Below are 17030 nucleotides of genomic sequence, written 5' to 3'. Positions count from 1 at the left end.
ACAGCTCGGGCTCAAATTACATGCATTTTCTCATCATCCTTACATCCTCTGACATCATGTTGTTGTATAAGAATGGGAAAACTTATTATGAGGAAAATTTTCATGTATGATTCGTGAATAGAATAACAAGAAGAAATTTGATTTCATCTTAACTTGACACGATTCCATAAGTTTAATGTCAGAATAGGAAAAAATAAAATTTTTCTTATAGATTTTATATATATATTTTTTTGTGTTGCAACTTCGATGTGCTAGACACAGCACATCATATTACACATGTATTTTATGAATTCTTATACAATTCACATGTCTATGCGACATAATGTGATGAGGAGAATATTGGAAACATAAAAAAAGAAGTCGATGGCGTTGGGAAGAGAATAGCAAATGTGAAAATTGATATGAAATATCAATTTGATGAGTAAAATGACTGTGGTAACATACATTTAATGTATAATTAAAAGGAAGTATTTATAACTCATATGCTGTGTGTGAGAAGTAAAAAGAAGAACTTGATAATATGTGAATGATAGAGGAAGAGCTGGAATATATCATTATTACGCTATTTAATGACTGCATGGAAACATAAGGAGGGAAAATCCAAGTCGCAATGGCACACACACTTTATATTACTTTCTATTATGTATATTTATATATTTATACAAAACAATAAACTATTAGCGCTGTTAGGTAATAATGGATTAAAGTCGTCCACATCATGGGTGGCAATTTAAACTAAATATAACACAAGACGACTGCTCGTTTATGTCACAACCTAAATAATATTTTTTACTATAAAATTATGTATATAGTTGACATATATATTTTTTTCATGTGCAGCACATATATATTCTTAAGTACTAGGAAAAACTCTCTTGCACTGACCTATATAAGTTCATTTTTTTTTCAAACTCTGACTCTCTACATAATTACTATGTACAAGGTATTTCCAAACAATTTTAATTAAAATGAAATTAAAAATTTACACACAGAGGAACAAAAAAGGAAGAGCAATATGATGGTAACAAGTCAGGGGTTGGAGGCTTGGATTGAGGCGCTGGAAATATTTGGGTTTGTGGAATTTCGAAGGTTGAGTTCGTTCAGGTTGAGGGTAATCATGTTAACCAGGAGCTAATCAGGCTAACCAGGGCTTATTAGGCTAACCATGGCTGATTAGACTAATCAGGGCTAATCAGGCTTACCAGAGATAATCAGGCTAACCAGGGCTAATCAGACTAACCAGGGCTAATCAGGATAACCAGGGGTAATCAGGCTAACCAGAGCTAATCAAGTCAACCAAGGATAATAAGACTAAACAGGAGTAATCAGGCTAAATAGAGCTAATCAAGCCTATCAGCGATAATAACTGAAAATCCTTACTAATCACTAACTGTCCAGCCTCCAACCTTCATATTCCAAACCAAAAACATTAAAGCATTTCCCAAAACATCCATCCGAACTCACCAACCCCTGACATCATGCACAAAAATTTAATTTTTGCTAAGATAAAAAAAATCCTCTCTCATTTTCATTTCCTCCTTTTTAGTCCCACAAAACATGCATTATACTTGGCAAACAATTGAAGATGAACACACAGCCACACTTGACGGTATAGCGTTGATGAACAATTTTTGCTACTACATAATCCAAAAAGATTACATTATATATAAGTATAATATTATGGTGATTAAGTAGCAGTAAGAAAATTCTTCTGAAGCTGTGCAATTTGCAAAGATCTTAACGCGAATTAGTCAAAAAGGTTATCGCTTGCATCAAGTGTACTCAATATTCCTCAACGATTGTTTAAGATAGAAGCTTAAAGCTTCGGATTTTTATAGTGAGCATGCATAAGATGTGGTCGATAAAATTAGCACTGAGATAAAATTTAATATACAACAATATCTACCGAAAAAAAGGGAGAGATATAAACAGAGAAGGATGAAGAAGAAATTAAAGATGCCAGAAAAAATTAGGAGGATTTAAGATAAAGCTGATTGTACCGCTTTGCCATAAAACAATTGTTGTAAAGACTGTAATCTCATTCGTAAAGCTAGAGCCTTTAATTTAATTAATTAACAAAGAGTTCTTTATCATTTCTTCTTTATCTATCCTATTCATCTCTCTCGCACTTGCTTTTTTCGGGGTCATGAATGAAACTACATAAAAGTTCATTCTATTTTTTGTTTAATTTTTTGGATCCTTGTTATAGTCAACAAATACTCGCACAACCTCGCCACTATATTTCCTCTGTGATGGCATAAAATAAAAGTCTGGTGTGTCAGTGCCATTAGAACGTTCCATCGTTTGACGATGATAATTACTGCTACCATTTGGATTATGACTGCTACGATTGCGTCTATCTTGTGTGTAATAGCCAGCCATTTGATTGTGTGGTTGTATCATTGTACGCGGTAACGAATACGATCGATCAGCATATGATGTTGGAACCGGCTGCTGCTGATGATGACGGTCACCGTTTTTAGTGCTGTGAATTTATTTCAGTTTGATTAGGTCCAGTGTAAAAAAATTCTGGCAATTAAAATACTTACCGATGGTCGCCACCGTAGCGGTTTCCATTACGACTAACATCATAATACTGTGATTTGTTTGGCGAATGAGACATTTGCAATGTAGTCTGTTGGCTTATACCATTATGCATAGTTGCTGTTGATGAACGACTATTTGCTCCGTTACGAGATTTACCATTATGCTTTTCATCATGATCATTCTGTGCATCAAATGCATAATTTGTATTTGATGAGTACTCTTTCCACCCTTGGTTTGGTATCAGCTGTTTATGGTTGAAAAACGAGGAAGAAAGGAAAAAAAAAAGAATTTATTAAAAATTTATCAATTCAATTCTGCTTTTTTTTAGCTCTTTGTTTAATTTGCGAGCTTTTGTTTGTGGTTTAATGAAAAGCTCTTTGCAGTTTTTAAATAGAATTATATGGGATATGAATTATATATACATATATATCGAATTAAAGAAAGGTTGTAACGTGATATGGATCAATAACATATTAAATTTAATTCCTTTCATTGGTATTATTGGATGTTATTTATATCTGCATGAGGAATTTTTATATTATGTGTGGATGATGAATGGAGGATAAATGTTGATGGAAAAAGTAATTTTTTTATTGATTGTTAATCAAAAATTCAGTAGTAAATTTTGGTACTTTTTTGTTTTTGTTTGTTAAATAACCGAATCCTTGGAAATGTTTTGAGGTGGATTTTATTGGAGGTGGAATAAGCTTGTTAAATTTACATAATTATTCATTTATTTTATGGATATTGCATTTTTTGGGAGTCTCTGGATTGGGTTATCTGATTAAAATAAGCTATCGACATAAATGTCTTGTATTTTTGTTACTATTAAGCGGTTACTATTAAGCACGTTTTAGACTAATTTGAGCTCAAAAACAGACATAATGGTTGTAATATTCCAAAAAAGAGTTTTGACCTAAAAGAAAGCTTCCTGGCCACGATTCAGATTTAAATTTACTAATATTGAAAGTTCTGTATAAGTTCAAATCTAAGCTCGAAGTCGACTCGATTTTATAAGGCAAAATCTGAGACGACTACGAGCTTTGGTCAAAATATATGACCAAAATGGAAAGTCTTGCCATTATAACAATGACGTAGAGATATCCAAGCATTTCAAGGGTGTAGCCAGGACGATTAAAAATCAAACTGATCAAGGGTGAATCTTACAATTTTTGAAAGGGTTTAAAATTCATTGAAAGGTCTAAAACTGAGCTTTTATGCTTTAACATCAATAGTCTTTAGTCTTTCACTTTATTACTCAATAAACAAGCCGTCCTGACTGATTATTTCAACTCAGAGTTGGCAAGACTTTTGAAGTCCAGACATCACTATAGGTCTCATAGTATTGAGACTTTATTAGAAGTATAAAGGGTCTGGACTACAAAGGAAATACCAAGTCTTGCCAACTCTGCGCTAACTCAAAGAATGAGTACCCTAGACACAGAAACATTTTTAAAAATTTAAATAACAATCAATAAAACCGAAAAAAAAAAATAAACCAAACAATCCACAAAATGTAATCAAAACGTTTCCAAGTACAGTAGCTAGTAAAATAAATACATCCTCTTGTTAAATAATTTAATTATACTTTTTTACATCAAACATTTCATCCATCACCATGTTGTATATGCATTTATGTACAATTTTTTTATAATAATTTTTTAAAATTCATTTTGATGACCTATAACCGCAATTGTGTGTGGCGAGATAAATAATTTCATTATTTTCTGGCTATTTATTACACCACAACAATCATCTCTTAATTTATATTCTGACCCTTTTATCCTTGTTTTTAAAAGCATGAACATTTAACATAATTTTCGTACGGGTAATTTTTATTTTATTTTTTTATTTTTTTTTGGTGTTGATAAATTTTTCCCAACATGAATATTTATGAATTCCGACATTAGTTCCTGAGCATTAAAACCGGTACACATATTATTCAGTCCAAAATATAATTATAAATAAGAGAGGTATATAAAAAATATAATTTTAATTACCATTCAATTCATGTGTGAAATAATTCTTGACTTTTTTTGTGTCATAAATGTTTTTTTTTACAATCGAAAATGGGAAATTTTTGTCTGTTTTCAATTGTTTTTTTATCAATTGAGGATGACAAATTCAAATTTTTATCGAAAATAAAAGTTGTTCATGTGTGTGAATCTCGAATCGTAAATATATGGCGTGTGTGCGGCGTAAATTGTGAGCGTAACGTGAAAATGATGAAAATCGATTTTTATTTATGTTGAAGCATAATTTTGATGCAATACCTTTTTTCATTCTACATCCACAATAGAAATTCTAAGCATAAACGCTATTGTATCTAATATTAGGTACTAAAATCTAAACTACAATAAATGTTTTAAAGTGTAAACTACAATTTTTCTTCTTTACTGACTCATTAATCCTTATTTATGTACAGAGCAAGGAAAATAGAGAAATTATTATATTTTTTATAAGGTAATAGTAATAAAGTTAAAGCAGTGAAATATGACTAACGTGCATTTGCTGCAACCTGATCAATAATTTGGTTTGATTTATAGATTTAAAGTTCTAATTTCTAAGAAAAATTAAATTTTGAAAAGATTTTCGAATTCAAGGAATTAAAAGAAATTAACTTATTAAAAATTGAAAAAAAAATGAAAAATATGAAATTTTAAAATAAAAATTTTTAAAACAAAATTTTAAAACTTTAGAAAAAGTTAAATTTGAAATTTACAAAAATAACATTTGAAATATTGAAAAGTTTAATTTGAAATTTATAAAAAAGTAAATTTGAGACTTAAAAAAATTAAATTTAGAAATTAAAAACAATTATGAATAAATTTACATTGAACTTTTGAAAAAATGAAATTTAAAAATTTGGATTAGAAATTTCGTAAAGTTAAATATGAATTTAAAAAGCTTCAATTTGAAATTCAAAAGATTTTGATTTGAAATTTGAATAGAATTTAAATGAATTTTTAAAAAGTTTAAATTAGAAACTACTCAAAGTTTAGTTTAAAATTTTAAAATAAAATTGAAATTCGAATATTAAAGTTAAATTGAAAATTCAAATTTTAACGAATTTAAAAACATTTTGAATTTTATCAAATTTTTTGAATAATTTTGTTAAAAATTCTAAAAGTTAATTTAAATACAATCAACAAAATTTAACTTAAAAACCCTTTTTCATCAAACAAATAATTCTGAATTCAAAATGTTTTTAACAATCCAAAGCGAATATAAAGCCGCATAAATTTAGCGCAAATTACACTATTAATAGCTTAATACAACTAAGTGGAAATCCTTCCTTTATGATTCTCAATAAAAATAAAAATTGTGGAAAATATTTTTCTTGAGTTATAGTGAGAAAATATAAAAAAAAATATCATAATTATGGTTTATGGATAATAATATGTTCGTGGATTTGGTTGCCTATATACCATTCCTCTTGCATCGGCAGGTATCGAATATACAAGCTAGAAATAATATACAAGTATTTTTTGTTCATTTACAATATCTTACAAAATTAATCGCAAATAATAGTGTTGGTATAAAATATAAAGTATAAGTAAGTATAAGTATGATATAGAGAAAATATACAGCATAGCACTAAGCTTATAAATACCAAAAAAATCTACGTTATCGACTGTTAAAATATTCAACGTTTCTACTTTATCGACTGCAAAGCTCGAAAATTTTTAGGAAAATAAATTTTTAATTCTGTTTATATTTTTAGTGTTATGTGCTTATATACTTATTTATGCGGGACTCACTTTATGACGTTTTGACTTTTTACTAGCTTTCATAATGGTACATGTGGCTTGAATAATGGCAACAAGAACTAAAGCTGCGATACATCCGAGTACAGTGTATAATCGCACCTCAGAGAGCTTAAAGAATTCAGCGATTTTGCTTGTTGTTGATTGTTCCGTGGATACGACTACAAAAATAGCAATAAATAAAAATTTACATGATAAATTAATGTCATACATGACCTTAAGCAATAACTTACTTGCAAGTGGCTCAAATTCTAAATAGTTTGGATCAACACTCAACGAACCGACCTTTCCGGTTGCCAAACTGTCCCGAATTACTTTCTCAATGGATTGACCTTCATCTTTCTCGTCAACAATTTTATTATTGGTTGTATCAAGGGATCGACCCTTCTCATACATTGCTTTATCAAATAAAACATTCATTTTTGCAATCACGTCATCGTTAGTTCTATGGACAGACAGAATAAATTTATGAATAAAGATTATTATCGTTCAATTTTCATTCTCAACATACTTTTTAAATTGGATTTCATCTAATTTTGAATAGCCTGGAATATTTCCCAAAACGCCATCCAATGTACTTCTAATTGTTCGTGATAAATCTTCATATTCCTGAGAGCCTTTTTGTGGTGCCTCAAAGCCATCGGCTAAATTAATTAATTTCATAGATACAGCATATGCTAAACGATTTGGTGCTGGTGTTGTGGCTTCGGTATCATAAAAATTTTGATCTAGGCCACATGTTTTTATACATATACGATTATCTGTCACAATTGGAACTTGTTCATGTTTACGAATCTTTTTATTAACGGAATTAAAGGAACCTCCCTTTGTCAAGAACATCATGTAAAGGCAATGTTCATCAGTAAATGAATGATCTTGTTTATCATCACCAGTCACACGTTTCCTTACAAATTCAAGTGTTGTGACACCATCGAGGAAGCTTCCTGTTTCATTATATACATTCTGTTTGTCATCTAATAATGGTGCAGAGTAGCCATTTATCCAAGTATCCATCACAAATGGACGTGCATTACGCGTATCATACCATCCTATAATTGCATCAGTTTGTGACTGGAAATAAATTAGATTAGTATGGTATTAGAGAGAGACTGACACTTTATTCAAATTAAGGCAGTTTTTCATGTCGACAATTTAATCAAGATAATGAGTATGTAGACCAGTGTTGATGATTTGGAGGCTTGTGATAGATTTATGTGACGGATCTGATTGGTACAAATCGGTCAAGCATTAAACGGCTGTTTGAATAGCTGACTACTTAGTGAATCAGCTATTTGATTGAATTTGGATGGACATTTCCTCAAAATTCCGACCAAAACCACGACAGCATCACAAAACCACCCCAAATCTCACACTGACATACCTACTGTCATATCAACTCACCATATGTCGATCCTCACTAAATCCAACACCCGTATATGTATTGACATGCTTTGTCTCAATATGGAACTTAATTTCATCACCCTTACCGGCCGTCTTCCAACTTATATAATATTCACAATCATGCTTCTCTTGTGAACAATTTCTTGGTGTCTTCCAATGACCATGACATTCATTTTCTAACTCATGTGGTGACACATCTGATGATGCTGGTTTATCTTCATCAAAGAAATTGATTTGTGTATAGCCACGTTGTAATTTATGTCCATGATATTTAAGTTCGTCTGGTTGATAAAATTCAGAATTGCTTGCCTGCTCTCTTTCTATTCCGGATGGTGGAAAATGAACATATTTCTCCGGTTCCTGTGTGAATGAGAATGAAAAAATTAATTTTTATCTCAAAAATATGTAAATTTTCATTTCAAGCTGCTTGCTATCCTTACTTGTCCTTTTGCCCATATCACATGCATTAAATCGTCTGTAATGCTATGATCCGTTGGCTCACTTGCATCAAGCTTTTTACGAAAAACGATTGTCGTTATTCCATCTTTTTCAAAACCACCGGTGGCCTGTAACTCCGATTTACCACCATAGAATGTATCCATGCGTGGCGTTGAACGATCTCTTGTATAATAATCCCAAATGCGACTCATTTCACCACGAGCTGTGCCAATGACAATGTCAGTACAATCCATTGCATTAAAATCATGCTTTGGTGTATAGTCCTTTGGTCCAGTTTTTGCTGTAAGTGCTATTATATGACACATGAAAATGAAAATGAAAAAAATTTTTATAAAATATTTTTTAATTACAACTGAAACTTTTTTGGATGCGACAGTTTGTTAAACTATCAACACTCCCTAAATGGTTTTTGTATTATGTGAAGTTTAATGAATAAAATCTACTACTAAATGTGTATATGTGTGTCTGTGTGTGTTAAAATATCCAGTTCTCTTTTAAACATCAAGTTCATTTTACTGTGCAAATTGCATTTTGTGTGTTTATGGATATATGGGGAGGAGGTAGAAAATTGCATACGAGATGATAGATGTGATAGGAAGCAATGTTTCCAAACCATTTGATAAACTCACCCGAAAGAGGTTTTTCAGTTTTTGTTTCTGTTTTACTTGTCGGTTCACTTGTGGGTTCGGATTTTGGTTCGGCTTTGGAGGAAGGCTCGCTGGCTGGTTCGGATTTTGGTTCGGCTGTGCTAGATGGTTCTGATTTAGGTTCTGGTGTGCTTGATGGTTCCGATTGTGGTTCAGCGGTACTGCTTGGTTCTGATTTAGGCTCACTTGTTGGTTCTGCTGTACTTGCAGGCTCTGATTGAGGTTCAGCAGTACTGGTTGGTTCCGATTGAGGTTCGGCAGTACTAGCTGGTTCAGATTGAGGTTCTGCAGTACTTGCCGGTTCAGATTGTGGTTCAGGTGTGCTTGCCGGTTCACTTGCTGGTTCTGATTGTGGCTCGGCTGTAGATTCTGGTTCAGGAGTTGATTCCTCTTCCGGTTTATTATCCTTACTATCTTCTAAATTTATTTACAGGGATATTAAATTTATTAGTCAGTGCACTACTTAAGTCTAATAGCGAGTGTATGTATAATTGTCTATATTAGCATGTGCAAATAAGGAGGATCTTATTGCTGTGCTAATTATTTAAGGGGAGCAGGTGTGGTAAAAAGAATAATTTTTCTTGTCTATATAAATTTAATATTGTGTATTTGTTATGTCTACTGCATGTTACAAGGATATATTGTGTGTAAGTAAAAATAATAATAAAGGAAATTCTATTGGAAATTTAATTTTACCTTTTTCCGTTGCACGTCTTCTCCTTCCTGCACTGGAGCTCACGCGATATGATACGCTTGTTGATACTGTATATTCATCTTTAGATGCTGGAATTTTAGGTAATTCGGCAGATTTTTCAATAGCTTTTGTCGGTGCTGCGACACGTTTTGATTTTGATGAACCGAGTGCCAACGGTTCTGATTTTTTGCTGTTTTGTGTTTCTGATGCTGGCTCACTTTGTGGCTCAGATGCTGGTTCACTTGCGGGCTCTGAAGCTGGCTCACTTGTGGGCTCTGATGCTGGCTCACTTTTAGGTTCTGATGCTGGTTCACTCTTTGGTACTGATGCTGGTTCACTCTTTGGTTCAGATGCAGGTTCGCTTGAAGGCTCAGATGCAGGTTCACTTTTAGGTTCTGAAGATGATTCTGGTTCACTTTTTGGTTCAGGTTCTGATGTTGGTTCACTTTTTGGTGTTGGTTCGGAAGATGGTTCAGGCTCTGTTGTTGGTTCTGGTTCTGATGATGGTTCAGCTGCTGGATCACTAACAAGTGGGAATTTTCTACAATCTGCAGTAAGATTCCTTGGTCTCCATCCAAAACCAACCCATGATGTTCCATTAACTTGCAACACCATTTCAATTTCCTTCTCCTCTTTCAATATCCTCCAATGTATTTTGTAGTCTGTTGTGAGTTGTTTCGTTGTGTACAATGAATAATCAATATCTGTTGACTTGATTGCTGACTCTGTAGATGTAAAATAATGGAAAAAAATATTGGAAAAAGGTCACAAAAATAAATTTAAAACTTCAATTATCTTACTTTTATTACATCCCGGACCAAACCATCCTAATTTACAATAGCATTGTTTACGTGGCAATGCAGTTCCGCCAACATTAATACATTTTCCTTGTATACCACATTCTTTATCGTCTGTACATTCATCCCAATACTGACATCTCGGTCCGTAATAATTTTTATCGCATTTACACTTTGTGGCAAGATATTTTCCATGACCAGAGCACGTTTCACGATATTCTTTTCGTGGTTTTATATCAATATCAGCGCACGACCAAAATCTATATGAATTTCCCCATTCATCTGCTTGCCGTAAAAGCCTCAACGTACAGTCATCACAAGTAAAATTCTCGGGAAGTCGAATTTCATGTGATTGTGCACTAGAATAAGAAATTTAATATTAAAGACTGATTTATTGATATTAATTTATTTTTTTATATTGCTTAAACTCACGTTGCATCGTTGCTAACAAAATCTGAGCCTTTAATTGATGGCGTCAGGTCTAATTTTGGCCGTTCTAAATGATCCAAAAGTTGAATTTTATAGCCTCCCTGTGGATATAAAATAAAGAGAATTAGTGATGAGATAAGAATTTTTTTTTGAATATCATTAATTATAGCCATAAAAAAATGATCCATAATGCCGATGCTGCTATAAAAGCAAACAGATTTCTTTCAAATCATTGTGAAAATATTTTTCCATGCCTTATTGATTTACTCGGATATGTTTTCGTTCGTTCGAAAAATTAATAAAGAAAAGGAAGAAGATAGTGCCGAGATGTAGATGAGTTGTGGAGGTCCTGTGGGAAAATCTTTCATATTAATGGTTGAGCTTGGGTTTGGGAGTTGAGTTAAATTGTGTGAGGCGAGCTAAGTGAGTCAGATGAGTTCAGTTAGTCAGGCGAGTCAGTTGAGTCAGTTGAGTCAGTTGAGTCAGTTGAGTCAGTTGAGTCAGTTGAGGCAGTTGAGTCAGTTGAGTCCGATGAGTCCGGTGAGTTCGACAGGTCCGGTGAGTCAGGTAAGTTCGATGAGTCCGATTAGTCCGGTTAGTCCAGTGAGTCAATTGAGTCAGTTGAGTCAGTTGAAGCAGTTGAAGCAGTTGAATCAGTTGAGTCAGTTGAGTTAGTTGAAGCAGTTGAGGTAGTTGAGGCAGTTCAGAGGTTTAAAATTGACAATATAAATTGTGTGAACCTGCAGATTCAGCAATAAACTCAAAAAGTAACAAGTAACAAAATCCCAATGACATCAATCCTATTCATCCCGGGCCACATAGATGAAGACGATAATGATGATGATGATGATGAAGTTGAATAGAAATGAATGAAGATTTTTTTGATGAACAGCAAGAAGTGTTATTAAATCAATGGAATTTGACATTGTTCGCGCAATTTTTGCTTCTTATTGAATTTTCAATTTAATGACTCAACATTTTAACCTCCTAGCGAAAGAAAAAGATGACAAAAATTTTTTTTTCTCCTTACCGCTTGCTGTTGAAGCAGCTTTTGTTTATTATTTTACGTTGTTGTCATCATTCCAGAATAAATAATTGAAATAATATAAAGCGACTGAGAATTTTGTGAGTGAAAAAAAAGGCAACAACAACAAAAGAAAATTCACATAAATTTATCAAGAATAGATACTTAATTAAAATGAACGTGTGCCAAGAGAGCAAAATAAATGAAAGTATAGGATGAAATGGTGGGGGTTAAAAATGAAGCAATAACAAAATAAGCAGAAGAATTTGAAATGATAAAGTGGCATTTTATGCGATAAAACATTTTCATAGAGTTCTCTCGCATTTCGCTCTATTGCACTGTAGCATATGAGTTTCGAAATATTTCAATTTAAACGCTATTGTTTTAAAATGTATGTTGAACATCCACTCGTGTGCTCAAGATGGAGATTTATGTTCTTTTAATTCCGTCAGTAAACAGCTTTTTCACAAAAAAATTATTCTTACACAACCCAAATGCACACGTATGTGTATACGTATGACTACCGCAACACACAACAAATTAAATAAAGTGCTCTGGTTGTTGCGGAATTAACTTAAAAGAGAATCTTTAGTTCCTTTTCAATTTTCACACACGTAAACATTTTAAAATCAATTAATTATCATTTGCTCTAATTTTCGTGTGTTTATGCAGTCTTCACGGGGTCATGCATGGTTCGTTTCCCAGGAGCTTACGCTTTTGTCAACCTGTACAGTTTGATTTAAGACTTAGCAATTTGAGTAATTGTTTGCGGATGGAGATTAATAAATAAAGAGACTTTGGTTATTAATTTGTGCGATTTTTGATGATGCTTGAAGTCTATAAATAGGAGAAATTTCATACATTGCTTAGTGATCTGTTGAGGATGGCTGAAGATTGACTTAAAAAAGGATAATTAATTGCTTTAAATTGAATTGAACGATTTATTTGAGTAAACTGCTGATTTAAAGCAGTAAGATCATTTCCTGGAAAGAAAACAGCGTAGAATTGGCCTTGCTCTGTCTTGAGGCTGAATCGCATCGAATCTGGCCTGGAGTCTAAAATAAGCTGTCCTAGAGCTTAATATTCAACCATTTCTTAGCTGTAAACATTCCAGTCATATGAAGTCTACAAATATTTAAATAGCATATTCATCTTGACATTCAACATATTGTCATCCCCACAAAAATGCGCCAAAAGTCTCCCATCATCACATCCAGGTCATAACTTATGCATTAGCTGTTCATCTCATAGCACATTGAAAGGAATCTCTAATTTAGCGCAAAAAAAAAATATTTTCATTCCATCTCGACTGCGATTTGATGATGAGAACAGCGCAAACGAGGAAAAAACAATGACAACAGAAAATGTAAAAAGTTGGTTGACGTTTTTTTTTCGCCTTTCAGTGAGGATAGAGAGTGAAAAAAAAAAGTACGTGGAAATAAAGAACTTTCATCATATGGAATGAGATGGAAAATTCTATTGAAAAGGATGGCATTTTTGTGGGTTAATTAATTTCTTACAATTGTGCACGTTAGCTGACATTCATCGTTTTACAATTCATTGTCTCATCCCTCATTGTTGTCGACGACAACTAAAAATTGTGAGAATGAAAAATCATTTTTCTTTAGTTTTTTTTTTATGTTGTTTTTATACTTCATTCGTTTCCCTTGAACATCCAGTCATCAGTAGCACTACTGTGATAACCAAGGAACTTTTCATTACAACAAATGACTTTGCCATTTTCCTTTCCCTACGTATATTTTTATATCTAGAAGCTCTCATTCTTTTCTTATTGCTTCCTCTTCATTCATTCATCACCTTCAATTCATCTCTGTTATGTAATTGAAGGGAAATAATGGAAAACAAAGGAAAATGAATGCACATTGTTTTCATTTTACACAACAAGTCCTACATACATGTACATACGTACAGTTTTTTTTTGTTTACTGGCAGAAAAGCTCACTATACGGAGATAATAAAAGGAAACTTTTGAGTGGCACTCGTTGCATTGGCTTGCATCACCTACTATTTTTTTTTTTTTGCTATGCTGCAAAAAATAACTTATTTTAATGAAAATTGAAAAAAATAACTCTGTTGGCAAGCATTGGACGAGGAGAGAAAAAGTCATGGATATGAAAAGTTTTATAGTTCTTTTTTTTAGAAACAATGTTGTAATACTAAGTAATACCCACTTTTACGGTCGAGCTTTTTTTTTTTCATAAAATAATGCATGAAATTGGTTTTGTAGAGTATTTGTTAGTGTCGGATTATGTTTAAGAATTGAATTTAGAAGTTGCTGTTGTTGAAATGTATTTGGTGTTTATGGCTTGAAGGATGATGAGGAAATTTGGTTTTAATGGCCTTGAACTATTGTACTTGTTTTTGAGATTTATGGATATTGAGCAAATAATTGAATTTTATGCAATGTAAAATGTGTTGTAATCTATTTACTTGGTATATAGTTTTGTGGGGCTTTTGGATGGAAGTTGACCCCAAAATAATCTTCCTGGCAATGCTCTATAATGTAAAATATGGATTAGACAGCTGGATGCACATCTGTGATAAGGACAATTAATTAATCAAAATTTTAAAACAAATGAAAGCTTGTTGATTGATTTATGCATTGATTCAAAAAGAATAGCTGCAGATTCGGCGAGTTCCACTAACTCTAAACTGCGTACGCTTGTGATTTAGTCCAGAAGGCCTTTATAGTGATTCTAATGGTTAAGGCTAGCAAACTAATATGTGATTCTAACTAGCAAGCCTTCATGTGGTTCTTATTCATGTGCTTCTAGCCGGTAAATTCTTTTGTGAATCTGGCATGCAATCCCTAATATGGATCTGACCTGAAGTTCTTCATGTGACTCTAGCTAGCTAGCCTGCTTTACATTCTACGTTCCACTTTTTAAAAGCATCCTAACTTCTAAATTCTGCAGCATGAAACTTCATCCGATATAAGTCACAATTCACGTATTTCCAAAGCATGAACATTATCATTATTTCCTTCGTCACTTTTTTTTGTTCTATAAAAAATGATTTTCCAGCTTCAGCACTATCATCGTTATCGAACAATGAACGACATGATTTTCTTTTACTTCTCCTGTCTTTTGAGTTCTATTCAACAGAAATCATTGCATTGTTTTCAGCATTTTTCAATTTTTTTTCTCTACATTATGAGAAATACATAAAAGAATTGAACATCTATATTCATTATCAGAGTGAAATTGACAAAAGGAATGAGAAACAAAAAGTAGCAAGCAACACAAAAAGAAAAGTTGTGTCAAAAAGCGCTAAATTAAGAAATGTTATTTCAATTGCGAATTGCGATAATTGAGTGGAATTTAAAGAATGTGTCATAAAACTTTACGGTACTCCTGCTTCTAAGATGATAAGGAATGTTTTTCGTATTTCCTTTTCTCAGGTGAACGCGAAGATTTTCATTTCTCCCAAAAAATTGCGAAATTGTGAACGGAAAAGCTCGTAAAAGACGAAAAGGAAGAAAATGAATACTTAATATTCATGTTATGATATTAAAATATTTTCACGGAAATTCCATCACATCAATTTGCTTTAATTATACGTATTTTTTTATTGCGTTTTAAAGCTGGTTTTCATCCTGCTTTTTGTGTGCGTAATTTTTTTCGCGCTCTTACAAAATTGAGTAATTGTGGAAATGCGATGTAGATACAGTCATATCAAAAGTGCCAGTGCCTCTCATGCTGAATGAAAAGCAGACATTAAGTACTTAATTTAACATGTCACAATCACTTCTTGATGTATTTTAATTGCATGATTTTTTTTCTCTTTTCCTTTTCGTTTCTAATGCAATCCGTATTAAGCTATTAATCCCGGGAAGTGAAAATATTTTTGCTTTAAGCTACGAGATTAAATGTTGTTATTTGGAGGATGTATTAGACTTCATGGTAATTTATAACTTCATGGAATTTCGTTAGATCTGGCTTATTTCGGTTTAATTAACAAAAATTTCAGAGAAATTCTAAATGTCTTGAAATTTTATGTATCTTGATATAATTAACCAAATTCGCTGGAATTTCTTATTTGATAGAAAGTCTTAATTAGCGGTTCCTTCAAGGTTCTTTTGATATTTTAGACACTTTGAAGATATTCCGGGGAAAAAACTTGATTCAAAATTTCCATTTTGATTTACCATCCAAACCATCCCTTGACTCCACTCCAGCATACATTACATAACTACAAAACACCTCAATTACCTTCATAATTTCTTCCATTCCTCATATACACCTCAAGTATAATAACTTAATGTTACCTCAATTGCACATGAAATGAAAAAAAAATTCAATTTCCTTCTTAAAATAGCTTATTAATCAATTTTGATTGAATCTCTCATGCTCTCTCATATTTCAAATAATCTGTGACATATAAAAATACTTGTAAACCTTAATGGGATTATATTTTATTTTAATTACAATCGACAATTGCATCATAGTCATCACTAACTATCCATTCGAGAAATAAGCTCTTAATTAACGTGTGACGTTATAAAAATATAACGTAAAATATTAAATATTGAGAAAATGATTAAAAATTAAAAAAGTATGCATGTGACTGAATGGGTTTTTGATGGATGGGTGGTAATTGGTACGTGAATTAGGGACAAGGATCGATTGAGAATCCAATATTTTAATTATAGAATAATTTTCAATATTACTAAATTGAGATTCTGTAATTTAATGATTTTTGCAACCCTGCAGTCTACAACAATCTATAAGTTACTGCCCAAAACTGCAGGCCTGTATATCTAAAATGCAGGAAATTCAGGCCTGCGGATCTTGACCAAACTTGGGCAGAACCCTAAAAATTTCAGCAATTTTACCCCTGCTTTACCGTAACACACTCCCCAAAGTGCATGCCAAGTGCGTGCGTACGCGTCATTCCGAATTAAAATTCATATTAATTACATTCATTAAATTGAAGTAAATAATTTTTTCAACTCTTCATCACATAATTTTCATTTCATTTTCAAGTAATTTAAAACATCTACGAGTGTGGAATTCTTGATCGAGTGATTCATTATATGTTCCCTTGTTGCCTCCTTTCCACCCTCTCAATAATGCACAATTATATTCACAATAATGTGCATTTAATTAAAGTGTCATGTGTATGTATGCTCCATCAAGGCTGAATCATTCATTTTATGCAAATTGTCATAATTAACATTATGAATAATATCTGCATACAAATTAGTAATTTTTTCAATTTATTTTATACATTTTTTTGTTCTAC

The 17030-nt window shown here is 32.3% G+C and overlaps 1 protein-coding gene across 3 annotated transcripts in view; it reads right to left on the bottom strand.

Moving 5' to 3' along the window:
* Nucleotides 1–219: 219 nt before the first annotated feature.
* The window catches only part of nahoda, a 92687-nt gene continuing 75876 nt past the window's right edge, over nucleotides 220–17030 (bottom strand). Inside the window, exons 4-14 of one of the 3 annotated variants that reach the window (XM_070636408.1) lie at nucleotides 10745–10842; nucleotides 10316–10671; nucleotides 9518–10240; nucleotides 8804–9238; nucleotides 8156–8463; nucleotides 7716–8075; nucleotides 6826–7385; nucleotides 6548–6759; nucleotides 6309–6475; nucleotides 2550–2791; nucleotides 220–2485 (exon numbers count right to left, since the gene is read on the bottom strand). In XM_070636408.1, the coding sequence (XP_070492509.1) occupies nucleotides 2185–2485; nucleotides 2550–2791; nucleotides 6309–6475; nucleotides 6548–6759; nucleotides 6826–7385; nucleotides 7716–8075; nucleotides 8156–8463; nucleotides 8804–9238; nucleotides 9518–10240; nucleotides 10316–10671; nucleotides 10745–10842 (3762 nt within the window). In that variant the 3' untranslated portion in view covers nucleotides 220–2184. Of the gene's footprint in view, nucleotides 2486–2549; nucleotides 2792–5708; nucleotides 6012–6308; nucleotides 6476–6547; nucleotides 6760–6825; nucleotides 7386–7715; nucleotides 8076–8155; nucleotides 8464–8803; nucleotides 9239–9517; nucleotides 10241–10315; nucleotides 10672–10744; nucleotides 10843–17030 lie in introns of those variants that run through there. The other 2 variants (XM_070636418.1, XM_070636427.1) reach the window with 2 other exon arrangements.

Source organism: Chironomus tepperi, unplaced genomic scaffold (genome assembly GCF_022539635.2).
Source record: "Chironomus tepperi strain 1889 unplaced genomic scaffold, CSIRO-AGI_Ctep_v1 contig_11, whole genome shotgun sequence".
Classification (NCBI taxonomy): Eukaryota; Metazoa; Arthropoda; class Insecta; order Diptera; family Chironomidae; genus Chironomus; species Chironomus tepperi.
This window is presented reverse-complemented; position numbering and strand designations above follow the sequence as displayed.